Source organism: Branchiostoma floridae, chromosome 17 (genome assembly GCF_000003815.2).
Source record: "Branchiostoma floridae strain S238N-H82 chromosome 17, Bfl_VNyyK, whole genome shotgun sequence".
Classification (NCBI taxonomy): Eukaryota; Metazoa; Chordata; class Leptocardii; order Amphioxiformes; family Branchiostomatidae; genus Branchiostoma; species Branchiostoma floridae.
The window spans coordinates 15,413,385-15,430,434 of NC_049995.1; the positions used below are offsets into that span (position 1 = coordinate 15,413,385).

The 17,050-nt window shown below is 42.3% G+C and overlaps 2 protein-coding genes and 1 long non-coding RNA gene across 3 annotated transcripts in view; all 3 read left to right on the forward strand.

Annotated features, from left to right (window-relative positions):
* Nucleotides 1–12,662: 12,662 nt before the first annotated feature.
* Nucleotides 12,663–14,735, forward strand: LOC118404366 (polycystic kidney disease protein 1-like 3). The gene is made up of 4 exons (XM_035803436.1): nucleotides 12,663–13,040; nucleotides 13,460–13,678; nucleotides 14,058–14,165; nucleotides 14,553–14,735. Exons 2-4 carry the CDS (start codon nucleotides 13,478–13,480, stop codon nucleotides 14,733–14,735), a joined length of 492 nt encoding a protein of 163 aa, XP_035659329.1. The 5' UTR covers nucleotides 12,663–13,040; nucleotides 13,460–13,477.
* A 193-nt stretch (nucleotides 14,736–14,928) lies between these two features.
* LOC118404166 lies at nucleotides 14,929–15,845 on the forward strand. Its single transcript, XR_004829756.1, has 3 exons — nucleotides 14,929–14,992; nucleotides 15,269–15,376; nucleotides 15,638–15,845. It is a non-coding gene; the product is annotated as an uncharacterized LOC118404166 (long non-coding RNA).
* Nucleotides 15,846–16,177: 332 nt separating this feature from the next.
* LOC118404367 (polycystin-2-like) overlaps nucleotides 16,178–17,050 on the forward strand; it is a 3,510-nt gene continuing 2,637 nt past the window's right edge. The window contains exon 1 of the mRNA XM_035803437.1: nucleotides 16,178–16,304. Within this exon, the coding sequence (XP_035659330.1) occupies nucleotides 16,178–16,304 (127 nt within the window). The remainder of the gene's footprint in view (nucleotides 16,305–17,050) is intronic.

The window sequence follows — 17,050 nt, forward strand, 5'->3', positions numbered from 1 at the left end:
AGCATGTCCAGAACACGAGATATAAAAAAATTAAGGTTCCGCTGCAGTACCTTAGCAAGTCGCTAGGGGGCCCATTATCGAACTTGACATTCGTTTCCCCGACTCCTACCCACCTACCAAATATCATCAGGATCTATCTAAGGCTTCTCGAGTTATGCTGTTCACACACAGACAGACAGACAGACAGACGTACAAGCCTAAAACATAACCTTAGCCATTCTGGCAAAGGTAATAAAGGTTCAGACAAACAGAAGAAATCATACACCTCATGTTTCTCCCAGGTGTGAAGCTCTGAGTGGTGAAGAAAACTGCGATCCATCCAAGACAGCTTCAACAGAACCTTTAGAGCTGTTCACGGAGTCTGAAATATTTGGAACGACAGAATTCACCCTGGAAGAATTCCCAGCGGGTTTTGCGGGCCAGGACTGGACTGCAGGCATCGACGCCTACTTAAGTGATGACACTCGGCTTAGAGTTAACGCGGGGACGTTTTGGGTGAGTTGTGCAGTTTTGTGTCCTCAAACTGCCAGAGTTTCAGCCCTATAAAATGCTATCAGTGCCAGGGTTGGCCGCTGACCTTAAAAAAGAAACCCCTGAACAAGGCCGAAGTCCCTAACTTCCGGGGTTAGTGCGCTACATTCGCACAAAGTTGCAACTTCGGGGGAGTACGCTATCCCAGATATATCCGGGCATGTTGCACAGGACATGTATAGGTGTGCTGGATATATCCAGTTATGGCAGTTTAAGGGTTTTAAGGTTTAGGTCCCAATTGGAAAAATTGGCTGAATTTTTGGCACTTTTGGGTGTGACCCCTATGCGGCCCCATGGCATCCGCTGCGACTCTGGTGGGATATACAGTGGAAGCCAGTTAATTGCACGTCGGATAAACGCACACTTCGGTCAATTGCACTTCGCATTATCGCACACGACGGATGATTGCACGGAATTTGTTGGCAACTTGGGTGTGCAATTAAGCGGCTTCCACTGTATTCGAACACGGCCGGGACCCGGGTTTATTTTAAGTCATACCAGTGCAATAGTAAGCATGTTCAATTGGACTTAGGCCTTGTCTAGTGCTAGCCTTTGTTACAGTTTTTTTCTACTCTCCAAGCAGAGGTTCGGATCTGGTTGTATTTTGACGATTGGCCGCTGGTCATGAAGAAAACGGTACCAAACAAAGCCCGACAAAAGCGCGATCTTCAGCAAAGATATGATACTACCTTGTTTATGCTTTTCTTCTTATGTTTGCTGTGAATTTGAAACATTTTCGTTCATCCGCCAATGGACTATGTTTCCAGGCGGAGGGATACTACACCATACGGCTGACTGATCACCACCTTACCGATGATGGGGATTGGTCGAGAATCGCGGAGTGGCGCTTTATGATATATCCCACACCAGTTCAACTGTTGGAAGAAGGGGAGTCTTCAGATGCCTGCACTATGATGCCTACGGCAGGGGTGTCCCTGATTGATAGGTTCTGTGCAAAGTGTGTAGGTAAGGGATCTTAGTACAATGTGGCATCGTGTGGCACAAACGGTAAAGTTGGGGTCCCACCTGCGTATATATTTAAGTCCGTATGAGGCGCGCATGGGAGTATTTGCCTCCACCAGGCCCCATAGGTCGCTGGAAAAATAATAGAAATTGGACAAACGTTAGCAGGTAACATGTCGGACGAGTTAGCTGGGTCGCTAACCATACTTCTCGGGCAGCTAACCCATCTGGCATGTTATGTATTTTATATTTGTCCAATTTGTACTACTTTTCCAGCGACCTGTGGAGCATGGTAGAGACTAAGAGCTCCATAAGCACCTCAAACGGACTCGAATATATACACATGTGTGACCCCACCTTGAGGTGTTTGACCCAGACCCCAGAGGTAACGGATTTGAAACCGCTGATTTGTGCTGACGTTGGGAAGGAGAAAACATATTGCTTTTGCTGGTGTGTTCTTTTTCTTTCTTCCTCCTAGCAGAAAGGGTTTACAGAAAAGAATGGGCTGTGCACCAGGCCTGGCTACCTGGGCTGGATATCGCGTCAGGCAACTCAGATACCCCCATTCATAGTCCCAATTTTTCAATTGCACACACTTTTTTTGTGGCGAGTGTTATGGTATTCTATTGTGTGCGAGTATCTTGACACAAGGCTAGAGGGATGTTTTTTGCAAAAATGTTGCCTTTCTATATTTATCCTAGACTTTGCTGACGAGCTGGGCCCTTTGGAAATAACCATCACTTTCGAGCTGATACCCGTGGGGGCGGACATTGCCAAGTCAGCCTTTCCAGGAGACGGTCCTCCCACAGACAACCGGATCTTTATAACAGCTTCTACGCAATGGGTGAGGTCATGTTTATATTTGTAAATATTGCCCCTCAAATACTGTGGAAGACGAGAGTCATTTTATCTCTAACTGTTCTTTTTATGATGACATAAGAAACCAACTATTTATGAGTGTATCCAAAATACACGCTTACTTTCTAACTATTCCTGACAATGAGAAATCAATCCTACTATTAAAATCAAAGAATCCCACACATTATAAAAGAAGTGGGTAAATTCGTCTTCCACTGCCTAAATTGAAGAAGTCAAACCCAACAAAACCAGTGTAATGTACACTTCAGTAGCACAGCATAGTCATAGAATGTAGTTCCTAGCACCTTGGTATTTTCCTTATTTTACATGTTGTTTGTATCTGCAATTAGCCCTCGGGCAAGAATTTGCAATAAACATTCGGTTTTTTATATTCTGGACATTGTACCTTTGAGCGTTCAGATCAACCATGTGAAATTCTTGAATGTGTTGTTTAAAAAAGGATCATTGATTATATATTGTGTATGTGTCATTCTGCGAGAAGACGTGAATGGAAATTTATTGATATTTTGCATGTGGGTAGCATGATGAGAGCTCAAAATCAGATTGTGGGCCCCTAGCGGCTTGTTACGATACTGCAGTGGAACGTCCGGTATTGATATTTCGTGTTCCTGATATGCTACGATCGTGATTTTTAAAAATGGTATATAGCTCTTGGTAAGCTTTCAAAGCAGCCATAATGTCTATAGCTTGCCTTCTTGTTCAGAAATATTGCCCATTAACTTGAAGATCTGAGGTAACATGTCGCTACAATCTTAAATGAAGGTCCCGTGTCTGGGGAAACTATACCCCGGGCACGTAAAAGAACCCGCCACATGTGCGATGGTGCGGTGTGAGCGGTCCAAAACCTACAGTACCTTCTGCATCTGCATCTGCATCTGCATATATACCCCCAAATGACCCCGCGAGGGGCAAACTTGGCCGCACCTGGGGCAATTACTGTCGTATTCAGGTCACTTGAGTGGCGCTGAATGGCAGCTCGCTCCAGACACTTGCGACAGTCGTATTGAGGTCACCTGAGTGGCGCCGAATGGCAGCTCGCTCCAGACACTTGCGATTTAGCCCCGCCTATTGTAAACTCCTCACAATTCAGCCCCTGGCTGCAAAGAGTGAGTAGTCGGCCCACCCAATAACAATAACAATGATAATTTCTGTTTCTGTCTAGGTTTCTTACACGCCGTTGGTGGACCTTGCTGCCGGCCTGCTGCTGTTAACCGTTCGTGCCGCCTCTGTGGACGGGCGTTATACTGAGTTTGATCTACCACTGATTGAAGTGGGTAATCTGTATATATGAGGGGCGGTCAATAAGTAATGCCCCTGACCCATTTTCCATAGTAGGAGATTAATGAAACTTAGCACAGTTATTAGCCTTTCTCTTCATAGGAACCACCCAGAGTTATGCATTTCTCCCATCGTTTGATGCAGCTCTGGACACCGATTTTGTAGGACACCCCAGGTTGGTCCTCCAACAGATGCCTCATCAATGGCAGAAGAGGGACGACCATGTCTGGGAGCTGTTTCCACAGACTTCCGGCCATGTTTGAATTCAGGATGCCAGCGTTTTACAAGGTCATATGATGGGGCATCATCACCATAAGTTTCTTTCATTTCATCAAAAGTCTTCTTTTGTGTGCGTCCGTTCAAATACAAAAACCGGATCATTGCGCGACACTCAACTGGTTCCATTTCACACATGATCCATTTCGCACCTGACTCAGTTCAAACACCAGTAAATCAAAAACCATAATTAGTTCAGAGCTGTTTTTTTGCAACATAACCTATAAAAATATGCATCATTACACATACAAAATTTCATCTAGATCAGACGACTGGAAGTGGGTCAGAGACATTACTTATTGACCGCCCCTCGTAGCTACATCTCGACACAGGCCTTCATACATAACGTTAGTTCACCTTTATCCGCGGGGTAACCTACATCCGTTGTGTTGCTAAACAGGGTATCCAGTGATATTATGTCGATGGACGGTAATTTCAAATTGTACCATTTTCAAAATATTGCAGTTTGAAACCATTATCTGTCGACTTGGTATCCCTAAATACATAGTTCTCAAAAAGAACGGATAAAGGTTACCCTATGGACAAAGGTGAACTAGCGTTACATCCATACGTAGTCTGACTCTTATCGTGTTGTAGCATTAACAAAGTTCCACTTCCAGTGTGATCTATTATTATGAAGTCGAATTACCAGAGTAAATTAGATGTTTATATGTGACGTTACATTTGATTGTTACATGTTTACATTTGTTACTATTAACCTGTACTTAGCCCAGTGGGGCATAAAATGTGCAATAAAGGTCTTCATTCATTCATTCATTATTCATCAGTATAGTTAGGTTCCTATCATGTTCCTGTCCTGCATGCCCATTTGGGCTAAATGCAAAACTTCGATGTGTTACAAGGAGTACACTACCCAAAATCATTTTTTTTTGTGTATCTTGTTTTTCTTCCTCACAGAAAATTTATCTTCCAGGAAGATAATTATTCTGTCCCCAAGAAATCTTAGAAAAACGTGATTGTTCACGGGGCAAGCAAATTTTTGATTGAATTTTCTAGACTTTTTTGAGATTAATATTCTTACACCAAGAATAATTTTCTGACATCAAGAGCAAAAATTCTTGTATTTCTTAAGAGTTATAAAAAAAAGCAAGCATTTCTAGAATTTTTTTTCTTGCATCATAAGAAAAAACAAGAAGATTTTGCTTAAAGTTCCAGAAAATTCTGAAAAAGGTATGAGAAAAATTTTCTTCACCAAAGAACAATAAGAAAATTTTTCTTTGCATGAGAATTGAGATTTTTTGGTAGATTCTTGTTTTGCTTAGAATTTTATTCTACATTTTAGTCCTGCAAGAATATTTTTCTTCATATAAGAATTGTCCATGGGGTAAGCAAAACAAGCAAAAATCATTTTTGGTAGTGTACTGAAGGCTAAGTACTATTACATGTAGTGATACAAGGAAACAATTGGATAAACTAAACATCTAGAGCTATGCTATAACAGTATATCTATTGTTAACATATCTCTTCCCTCTTCTTCAAACCCATGTACACGAACTCACATAGTTCTTGTTGTAAAATTTTGTCTGTGGCTGTCATTATACAATTATAAATAGTTCGTCTTTGGTTAACTGTATACATCGTGAATCTACATTGAGAGCACTGGTGAAAGAATTGCGTGTATCATTGCATAAAGGTCACTCTAATATAAAACGGACTTTTTAAATTTCAGATACATGCACCGACCATGTCCCAGCTCCAGAGCTACCTGGATAAATTCTTCCCGTACCCGGATGGCGAGTTTTACCGAACACTTGCGCTAGGAGACGCGCAGACCGCGTTTAAAGGATCCATATTTGCCTCGGCGGTGACTGGGGCTTTGGCTTTTAGAGGAGAAAATACGATTGAGGTAGTTGCTGTTGATATATCTATATCTTTCTATTAGAATCAACTTTGCTACGTACTCATTTGCAGTCATTCCGATGAAGATAAGCTTTTAATAAAGGCCCCTTCACACCACCTCCAGGAATCAAGCAGAACCAACCGGAATGAAGGATTTTCCAAATTTGATCCACATTCGGGTAGGGATTCCAATTGTAGCCTGGTATCCAGCCGTAATATAGCTCCCGAGTCTCTTGAGAGAGAAGAGACTCGGGAGCTATATCAAACCGACAATAGCGACCCATACAGTCCTACATTTTCACCATTACCAAGAAGCAAGAAGAAGCCGAACTTTTGTGTTAGACTAGATTTATGATACTTTTGTATGTATATATCTTGACTTGTTGTGACCTGTATTTAGCTCGGTTGGGCAAAACTGTACAATCAAGGTCTTCATTCATTCATATATTACGGCTGGGTACCAGGCTATTCCAATTGACCTTACACCCGCTTCACATGAGGTTGCCGTCTGAATGTCTGTATATTCCGTGGTATCCGTATTACATGTGTACTATACTATTAGATTGCATTCCAGAAATTCTCACTGCATTCCTGATATTTGTGCCCGGCACCAATTCTTATTGCCTCATTCTGGCAGGATTTGGAGTGGCTTCCCGTTTTGGTTCTCCATCGAATGACATCAAAATGCTTTGAATAATGTCGGTATACAAGCTTTAGCTAATGGCTGTTAAATGTACTACTTCGATATTACAAAAGGCTACTTTTAAACAGCTTGGTGAAATTGGTTCTTATATCGTTGCAGTCATGAATGGGGTTAATTTTGCATTTTTTTCAGGTTGTCGACAAGATAATGGAAGGGTTGTCGAATGTGGCTATAGATGACGTTGAAAGCATCAACGGTGTGACCATTTCCGCCTTCCTGGCGACAGGTATTCCTGAAATGGTGTCCGGGAAATCGCAGGTATGACCGTATATGTGTGGGTTTACATGTATTTGTCTGTTTGTTTGTTTGTACCTCTTCTACCGCCATGATGTCGCATGGAGTGAAGGTTTTCATTCTAAAGCAAAATGGATGCCTTGGACATCAAGTGTCGTGGCGTCGGGCGTGGCATAACTGGTAGAGCGTTCGGCTCGGAACCTAGAGGTTCTGAGTTCAATCCCTACCGTGCCCCGCCCCCACGTTGCGCCCTTGGGAAAGGCACTTTACACGACCTTCTTCACTTCACCCAGGTGTAAAAATTGGTACCTGACTTTGGTCGGGAAGGTAAAAGTCTACCTTTACCTTCTGCCTGTACCGTGTATGTGGCACTGTTAATATAAGTTACAAAACTTGAGTGCAGTGCCACATTGTCCCCGTCTGTTCAAAAGCAAAATAGAGAAAAAGGTTCGTTTATATTGTCTCTTTAATGTCGTCCGAAACATTGAATACTATGCTTCGGTTGCTGACTGTTGTTATATCATTGTAGGCCTATTTTACATCTATTCTAAGGTCTATTATACTACATTATGTTATATATTATATTATATTATACTATATTATCATGTCATATCTATCATCATGTTTATCTATTTGACATCTTTGAATATTGATGATACATGAAGATAAGCTAAAAGAAATCACTTCAATACCATCACAAAGTTAAACGTGTTCTTGTGTGTAGGTATTGGCAGCTACTTACATAAGAAGTGCCTTCGACAAAACACGGGAACTTGCGGAAGACCTGGAGGAGACTCCGATGGGAGACATCAACAAAATGTCGGCGGTAATGATGTCAGGTCAGCAAGATGTGCTGTTCTTTCAAAGACGGTTATATGACGAGAACACACACATACACACATACACACACACACACATACACACACGCACACACACACACATACACACACACATGCACACACACACACAAACATGCATTCACAATACACACACATACACACACATACACGCACACACACACACGTACATACACACACACACACACACACATGCATTCACACACACACACACACACGCATTCACACATACACACACACACATACACGCATACACGCACACACATACACACACATACACACACACACACACACATACATACACACACACACACACATACATACACACATGCATTCACACACACACACACACATGCATTCACACACACACACACATACACACACACACATGCATTAACACACACACACACATACACACATGCATTCACACACACACACACGCACACACATGTATTCACACACATTCACACACACACACACACGCACACACATGCATTCACACATACACACACACACACATACAGACAAACACATGCATTCACACACATTCACACACACACATACACACACAACCACACACACACATATACAGACACACACACACATACACACACACACATGCATTTACACATACACATACACACACACACACACACACAAACATACACACACACACATGCACATGCATTCACACATACACACACACACACACACATGAATTCACACATACACACATACACATGCATTCACACACACACACACACATACTTAGAGTCTCCCGTCTGGGAAATATATCAGAAGCCTCGACTATTTATACTCGTCCCATTCTTGTCCGATTCAAGAAATACAGTGATAAACTGAACGTGATATACCAGTCAGAAACTTTGTTTAGGAACCAGCATATAACAATAGAACAACCAAAAGTCTCATATGAAATACCTAACTTAGAATACGTACTCTTAAATTTCTGCAAAATTTTACTTCATGTACCGAAAAGCTCTGTCAATGCCGCCGTAAGAGGGGAATTAGGAGTATTCCCTCTATTCGTTGACAGTCAAACACATCTGATTAAATATTGGCTAAGATTGCATACTCTACCAAATGATAGGATTGTTAAAAAGGCTTATGACACTTCAGTCGAAGAAGGGCATGACTGGGCTACTCACGTTCAGGACATTTTATGCCGACATGGGTTCCAAAATGTTTGGCTTAACCCCGCTGTTAATGCCAAACATTTTGGGAACATATTCAAAGAGCGTCTAAAAGACACGTTTCTTTCTGGCTGGAGGGAACAGCTCAAAAGCACCAACAAACTTAAAACATACTCGAAAATCAAAAAACACTTTGGTATGGAAGAATATCTCAAATCAATTCATAATAGATCATTTAGATACAGCGATACATAACTGAGAATAAGTGCACATTGTTTAGAAATTGAAAAAGGTCGTCACCGTAACACACCAGCCACTCAAAGACTGTGTCCTACATGTCATGAAAATATAGAAGATGAATTCCACTTTGTTATGAAATGTCCTACCTACAGTAAAGAGAGAGAAATATTGTTTAAGAATATTAGAACCAAAACACACATCTCTCTCGCTGGTGCAGAAAGCGATATTTTCCATGTATTACTCTGATGTTCAACTCATATATCCGTCTACGTAGGCCAGTTTCTTTATAATGTATTCCAAATGCGAGATCAGATTAATCATACATAACTGTACTATTATGTTTTGTTGTTGTTTTGTATGTAGCCTCTTAGTACTACTGTCTGGATAGCTATTAGTTGTTATTAATTGCCATACATTGTACCCTGTGCGATTGTTGAGCAATAAAATTCATTCATTCATAGCTGCCCGATCCAGGCTGGCCCCCAGGGTAGACGCATGTTGACTATTAAACGTTTCCACAATATGGAAATTAAACGTTTCCATACACACATGGATTCACATACACACACACACACACATGCATTCACACATACACACACACACACACACACACATGCATTCACACATACACACACACACACACACACACACATGCATTCACACACATACACACACACACATACACACACACATACACATGCATTCACACATACACACACACACACACACACACACACACACACAAATACATGCACGTATATGATGTACGACCGTCATATGTACAGAGCAACACACAAATACACACCACACACATACACACACACAAACACACATGTGGTATATTCGAAGTGCAGCCAACATTGTGCTACATTGAAAAACCCTTACTTCATCATTAATGCTGTCCTGGGGCACGTCACTAATGAATGTTCAAATAAAGTCTCAAATGTATGTATACCTAACTAACGAAATCTGCAATATTTTGAGACTTGCACTCACATTTAGCATCGTTAAGGGTATAGACAAAGCTGGAACGACATTTCCTTAATTTTGCCCATTTCTTGCTCAGGATCTGTGAACGTGTTGTCAGCTTCAAGCACAATGGCTGAGAAGGAACAACTTGAGGACAACACCTACTCCACCAATCTAGCCTACGTAAGCAAAATTTACCCTTTGTACGGCTTTTCGTTAAATGTGTTACAGTGTAATCCCGTTTTTACCTATATGATTTGAAAATATGTAGAAACGTAAGATGTTATTATATAATAGTAATATAAACGGAACGAAAATGGGGCAAGTGCAGGTCCCTTGCTCCTTACAATCACTGCTATCTAGCCAGCGCCTCTTTCAGACAAGCAACTTATATAGCATTGTGCCTTATGTTCCAGAATAAAGAGGCCACTACGACATCTTTCCAAGCCCTGGACATCATGGACGACATGTACCTTAACAAACTGATGCCGGAATTCTCGGCTCAAGAAATCTTCGCCGATTTTTCTTTATCAAAGGTAACGTTTTATTGTTCATCGTTTTTCTACTACTTTTCGACTAATAATGGCTTTTGTAGTAATATTTGACTTGTAGTAGTTATTTTTTTTAGATACCCAAAGAATGGGCAGTGAGCCAAAGTTATAATTAGTTAGTAAGTAAGTACTTATTTTTTTATTGTAGCCGTTGAGGTTTTCGTACTCTTTGATGAATTGAACGAAATGGCAACATCACAGTCAGGACCTGTTCAATGGATTTTGACCCCTTTTTCTCCAAATGTTTGAGGACATTTAAACGCCATCTTTATGGAAATGATTTGTTAATATCTTTGAATACTAAAACCGGTTACTGACCCTTGAGGATCTGTTATGTACACAACCACCTGTTACACAGTCACAACACCAGACAAGCCTCTTTGCTTCATAAACCAAACTACACAAACACAGCTGGCCAACGTACATTTGCATACAGAGGGACAACATACTTCAATACACTTTCAGCAGACATTCCCAATGCATCAACACTACGGCAGTTTAAAGCTGCCCTAAGACACATACCGCAGCACACTGACCTCTGACCTCCACCGTTGACGTTTTTGGTTGACTTCTGACCACTGTTTTTGTAAACGACGCTTCGGTTTATTTGTATATATTGTTTGTTGTCCTCAGCTTGTCTGCTACTGATTGTTACACGTATTGCTCTGTTATTTATGTAAGTGGGCCCCTTGGAAACCAGCTTCTAATAAGCTGAAGGGGCCACCTACCTGTCTGAAGATGAATAAATAAAATGAATAAAAGAATGTTCTCAGTTGCATCTCAGGATTAAGCGTGAGAACCGGACGAGGGTGTCGGGGAGAGTTTACCTTGTTGGAGGGGACAGCGACTGTCTAGTCAGAGTTCCTTCCATCCCAAACCTGATCGATGGTTCTTGCGATGGGAATCAGGATGTTGGGATCCAGGTAAGGCTATGTGGATTTGATTATATGGATAACATCGTCTGGGAACCCAAAAACCGCGACTTAAATTCAACCTGGGGTTCGGTCGGGTCTAGAAATACACCAGGAGTTGCAATGTGTCCCACGGGGCTACGTAGGGGTCACGCCCAAAACTGCCAAAGCAGCACGTTTCTCCAACTGGGACCTACACCATAGATTTTCAGTTCCTTCTTGGTGCAACAGTTGTATTAGTGAATGTCCACACAATAAAGTATATAGAGCGGCACACACCCAAGTGCAAGTCGTGTAAACTCTCCGTAGCGTAACGGCATGATGTTCATCATTAAGACAATTTCATCTTTCAGTTCTTAGAGTCCAACTTCAACCCTTTCGAGTACTCCAACAACTCGCAGGAGATACGCACTGACGTCACCGGTCTGGAGGTGAAATGTGGTAACCGGACACTTCCGATTTCCGGTTTGAGTGAACCCATCGACATCTTAACCAGACGAAAGAACGAGAGTCTTGAAGGATCCGTGTATGTCTTCAAGGCGTCGGTATCACTCGGCAACCTGACGGTGAGTTGGTTTACCAGCTAATTGCCTTATCATTCATTGCCTTTATGGGGTAGTTTGCCATAACTGTAGAGTGTTTTGCCCAGAACCCAGATAGAGGTACTTTCCGGTTTTCTCATCTCCGCATATCACTGTATTCAAAGTGTTTTGCTGCCGGTGAATTGATGTATGACGACCTACACTCAGTCCAATGGGACCCATAGCTACAATTATGGTATTCTTGATTCTTTCCTTTTTGGCCAAAAACGGGATTCTAGTGTTGAACGTATCTATCATAACTATCTTATTATGATATCATTTCAGGTGTTGGAGTTCCTTGTTGGAAAGGAGCAGTCAACTTTGGGCTTCTACATCGACTTCAACTCCGCCCGATTTCCCCAAGACGTTTCGCTATTTCTTTGCAAAGACTGTGTACCTACCCAAGACGCCTTCAACTGGACAGCCACGCTTCCCGTTCCTGAAGACCAGATCGTCTCAGTTCCGTGGATCAACGGAACGAACCTCACCTCCAGTCCCTACCAGTGGCTGCTGCATGGGGAGGAGGTGGACATCACGGAGTATGACGTGGGGAACCTAACAAAATTTGGCATTGGTAATTTTGTTTACTGGCATGCGCACACACACCATATGATTTATCTATTCAAACAATATAATAATTTGAAAAGAGTAAATAAATATTCTAAGTGGTATATTGTCAGTCACACATTATTTATGTTTTACCCCTTTTGTATTCTTATAACCGATGGAACCAATTCAGTTTCCTGATATGATTTCATTTATGCTAATGCTGAGCCAGAAAGAAAGCGCCTCCTATCAGTTTCTGTTGATAGTACAGCCAACACTTCTGCTTACATTTGGTAGCCTTGTAACCCGCTGTCTTTATACAAATGTGGTGATATCAATTTTAATAATAACTATTATGTTGAGCCCCTTTGTATCACCACAGGAGTGCAGTTTGGCTCTAATTTGGACTTGGACGAAGAAGAAATCATCGATTTTTCTTTGACCGTCTTTGAGTCATCCTGCGTTTACTTCGACGAAGAAGTCCACTTGTGGCACAGCGATGGGTGCGAAGTATGTGCTTTTGTTACGTTACTAATGATTCCTACGTTAGTAAAAACACTTTTGATGTATAAAACCCTTGATTGCCAAGGAATGTTGGTTATGATACATAGGAACAAACTTGTGACACCATAGGTACACCATAGTAAGCAATGTCATCAATTCGGCAAATTATTTCCAACATAGCATGTTGGCAATTACACTAACAAGAAAAATATGAAATAGACGTAAACGGGTCCTCAGATTTACGGCGCTCGCTTTGGATGCACGGCTTACCATGCTTTTTTGTCTTTGTTGACCTGTTGAATTCAGGTCAATGGAGTAAAATAGAACGTTTCTATCGCAACAAACCGTATCGATTTTTGTTCTGTCATGTCAATTTCTATCAAACTCTACCAACATCGTTAACTTTTAATCCCTCATCTCTCTAGGTCGGCCCGCTGACCAACATGACGCATATCCACTGCCGGTGTGACCACCTGACCAAGTTTGCCGGGTTTGTTCCGCCGAACCCGCTCAACATCGCGGAGGCGCTGTCTGCAAACGTCCTGGAGAATCCGGCAGGAATGATTCTGGTTCTAGCCGTGTTCGCTTCGTACCTGTTTGGAATACTGTTAACAAGGAAGGCGGACAGAAGAGACTTACTCAAGGTTTATACTTTAATCAAATGTAGTCTCTTTTAACATCGCTCTTTCATAGGGGGTGGATGGGGGCCGCTGGTTCGTGATTTTCAACGTTGGCCAATTGCGTTCTCTAATGTCGGGAGAAAGAGTTGCCAGTTCTGGCATTAAAGAACCTTGGGAAGTTGCAAATCGCGAACAAATGCATGCTTCCGTAAGAATGTTCAAATCTGAATAAAAGTTGTTGCTGGAATGGGGTGCTCTCCGTGACATTACGATTACGTGTAAAAAGACAAATGTAGATTCCTTTCATCGAATATTTATTTTTCTAAAAAATATTGAAACAGTGCGCAAATGCCATTTTGATGGACAGAAATAGGTAACCGTTTTTCTCTTTTATTTGGAGTAGGCTGGAGTTGGAATACTTCCGGGTCATACTCTGAACCCACGGAAGGAATGTCAATACGTCATCACTGTGTACACCGGCTTCCGGGGGAATGCTGGGACAACTGCTGAGGTAGTTGAATTTTGTTTTCATCTGCAAAGAGACTGTCATGAAACCAGCTTGCTCCTGCTCTTGTTTGTAGGTTCCAAATCAAGCATAAAAATTCAAACAAGCATCCGCCAGCAACTATGTTGACGCCTGGTGATTGTAAACATATCTCTCAATTCAAGAGCGTTCTAATCCCTACATGACTCGGCTCTTAATCAGTAATAGTCAAACTCACGATATTACTCTTAATTGCGATCTTTTATCTGTAACCAAAAGTACGCAATTCAGCCGTTGCAATTTGGCTCCTGTTTGACTGGTACAATGAAGTGAATGGATAAACCTTTGAAAGGCAAAGATCCTACTTTTAAAATTGACTTAGGGCAAAACTGATCTTGCATAATGTTGTTTTAGGTAACAATAGTCCTCGGTGGACTTACCAAAGAGAGTACCCCCTTCAAACTGCGGGACGAAAAGCGGGTTCTGTTTGAGAAGGGAAGCGTGGACTCGTTTCTTCTGTCTACGGAAGAACCGCTGGGAGAGCTCTCCCATCTGCGCGTCTGGCACAATAATAAAGGCTACAGTCCGGGGTGGTGAGTCTCTTCTTTCATGCACCAACAATGAAAGTTCTATTGCAATGTCGGAAAGTTTTCAACCGAACCGGAACGCCCGAAATGCACTTTATTGCGAAGTGACGTAAATTACTTGACTATCAGGGAAAACATTCGTGATCTGTATAATCTCAAATATGGAAATCTACACACATTTTTCTATGTTTTTGTTCGCAGGTTTTTGAGCCAAATTGTGGTGACGAACAGAGCAACAAACAACACAACGTATTTTCTGTGTAACAGGTGGGTTAAGAGGATGTTATACATGTAATTAAATATACAAGACCTGATGCAATATTCCAATGAAGCACACAATAGCGAATTCCGCATGGTAAAGAGATAAAGGTTTCGTGTAATCTTAGAGAAATCTGACGAAAGATAGTGGAATCTAACTATCTGAAACGTCTGACTGTTTCCAACATCACATCCAGTTGCTTGAGTAACTGCTTTTTGACATACCTTATTACCTGGATGTCTAATCTTCATCGACGTAACTTAGAGAAATCTGTTTTTATGTAGATGGCTCTCTGTTGAGGAGGATGACGGGAAGGTCCACCGGATCCTCCCCAGGGCTGTACCTGAGGACCTGAAGAAGTTCCGCAACTTGTTCCTGGCAAAAAGTGCAAGGTAGCAAATTTATAATAAGTAATATAAGTATACCTGAACAGAACCTCAAGTCCCAAGACATCATAGAAGAAAACATCTGTTTCTATTTGACGAATGAATGAATGAGTGACTGAATTGGTAGATGAATGAATGAATGAATGAATGAATGAATGACTAAATGGATGAGTGCATGGATGGATGGATAGAGGAATGAATGGACGAGTAGATGAATGGATAACTGAATGAATGAATGAATGAATGAATGAGATTCTGTTTCACCAGGGACATGAATGACGGCCACATGTGGTTCTCGGTGGTCGGCCGCCCTGCCCGGAGCCCGTTCACCCGTGTCCAGCGCCTGTCCTGCTGCCTGACGCTGCTCTACAGCACCATGCTCACCAACATCATGTTCTTCGGCCGAGGGGACGACTTTGAGCCGCCAGAACCAATCAGATTCGCTGGGATAGAGATCAACCCGCCTATTTCACTGCCACAGGTACAAAGAAACGATCATCATCATCATCATATCATATCCTGTCACTCCACCAATGCAACCATCTTAGGGCAGCAATGTAATACTCATTATAGTATCAAGTCTATTGTCCGTGTGCGGATTCATTTCCGACTATTCACAGAAAAGAAACTGTAGCCACATGTCAGCCAATATCATCCCCTTTCAATCTGAATTTTATGCTTACCAGAGGACATGCTCACCGGGGCAAGGGGGCGCATGTCAGGGCATGGGAGCACAGTGCTATTGCAATAAAACATTATTGAAATGGCCTTAATCCATTATGAAACTAAACTTTGTAATTTCAGATCATGATCGGCGTACAGAGTGCTGCGATCATCCTACCTGTCAATGTTCTCATCGCCTTCCTGTTCCGTAACTCCGGTCCGCGCGTCGCTAAGGATACCGACAAGAAGTCACAGAAGGAAGGGACTGAAGGTCCTGGAAAGGCAAAATCCTCGCTGCCCTGGTGGACTACCTATATAGGTATATTCCTGATTTTGATCCTGTTTTTGACTGTTTGCAACGGTATTTAGATTTATTGAAATTGCAGACAATGCAAAACATGTCAAACCCAGGCCGACACATACATACATTTATGTCATACCTGTGACGCGAAAACGTTCGATACGGGTGTTCCGGACCGGGCCATAACTTTCGTATCAGACCGGTTCGAAAGGTGTATCACACAGGCTCCATTCGAATAAATCGAACTGTTTCGAGCGGGCCGAGTAAGGCGCCATCGAATGTTCGAATACCTGATTCAGACGTTGGAACATTACTGTTGCACCAGGTTTCGTTCGAGGGCACCAAATTTGTTCAACTTCTGGCGCATTTCACATCAAAACAGGGGTTTTCTTAGGTGGGTATGACATAAATGAATTACAACACGGTGTATTCCGCATCACCCTCGGTCCCAGCCCTCCCGCGGGTCGGATCGCCCTCCGGCCTTCGGGCGAACCGACCCGCGGTCGGGCTGATACCTAGGGTGATACCGTATCACCCGAGGTGCCAGCCTGACCGCGGATCGCATCGCCCGACCGACGAAGGCCGGAGGTGAATCGGCACTCGGCCCTCTCAAAATGGTTGCGATTACACAGGACAAGCTTCTTGAGTAAATCATGAGTTTAACTTGATGTATAGCTTTCAAACTTGGAGGTCAGAGGCGAGGCCTATATACAGAT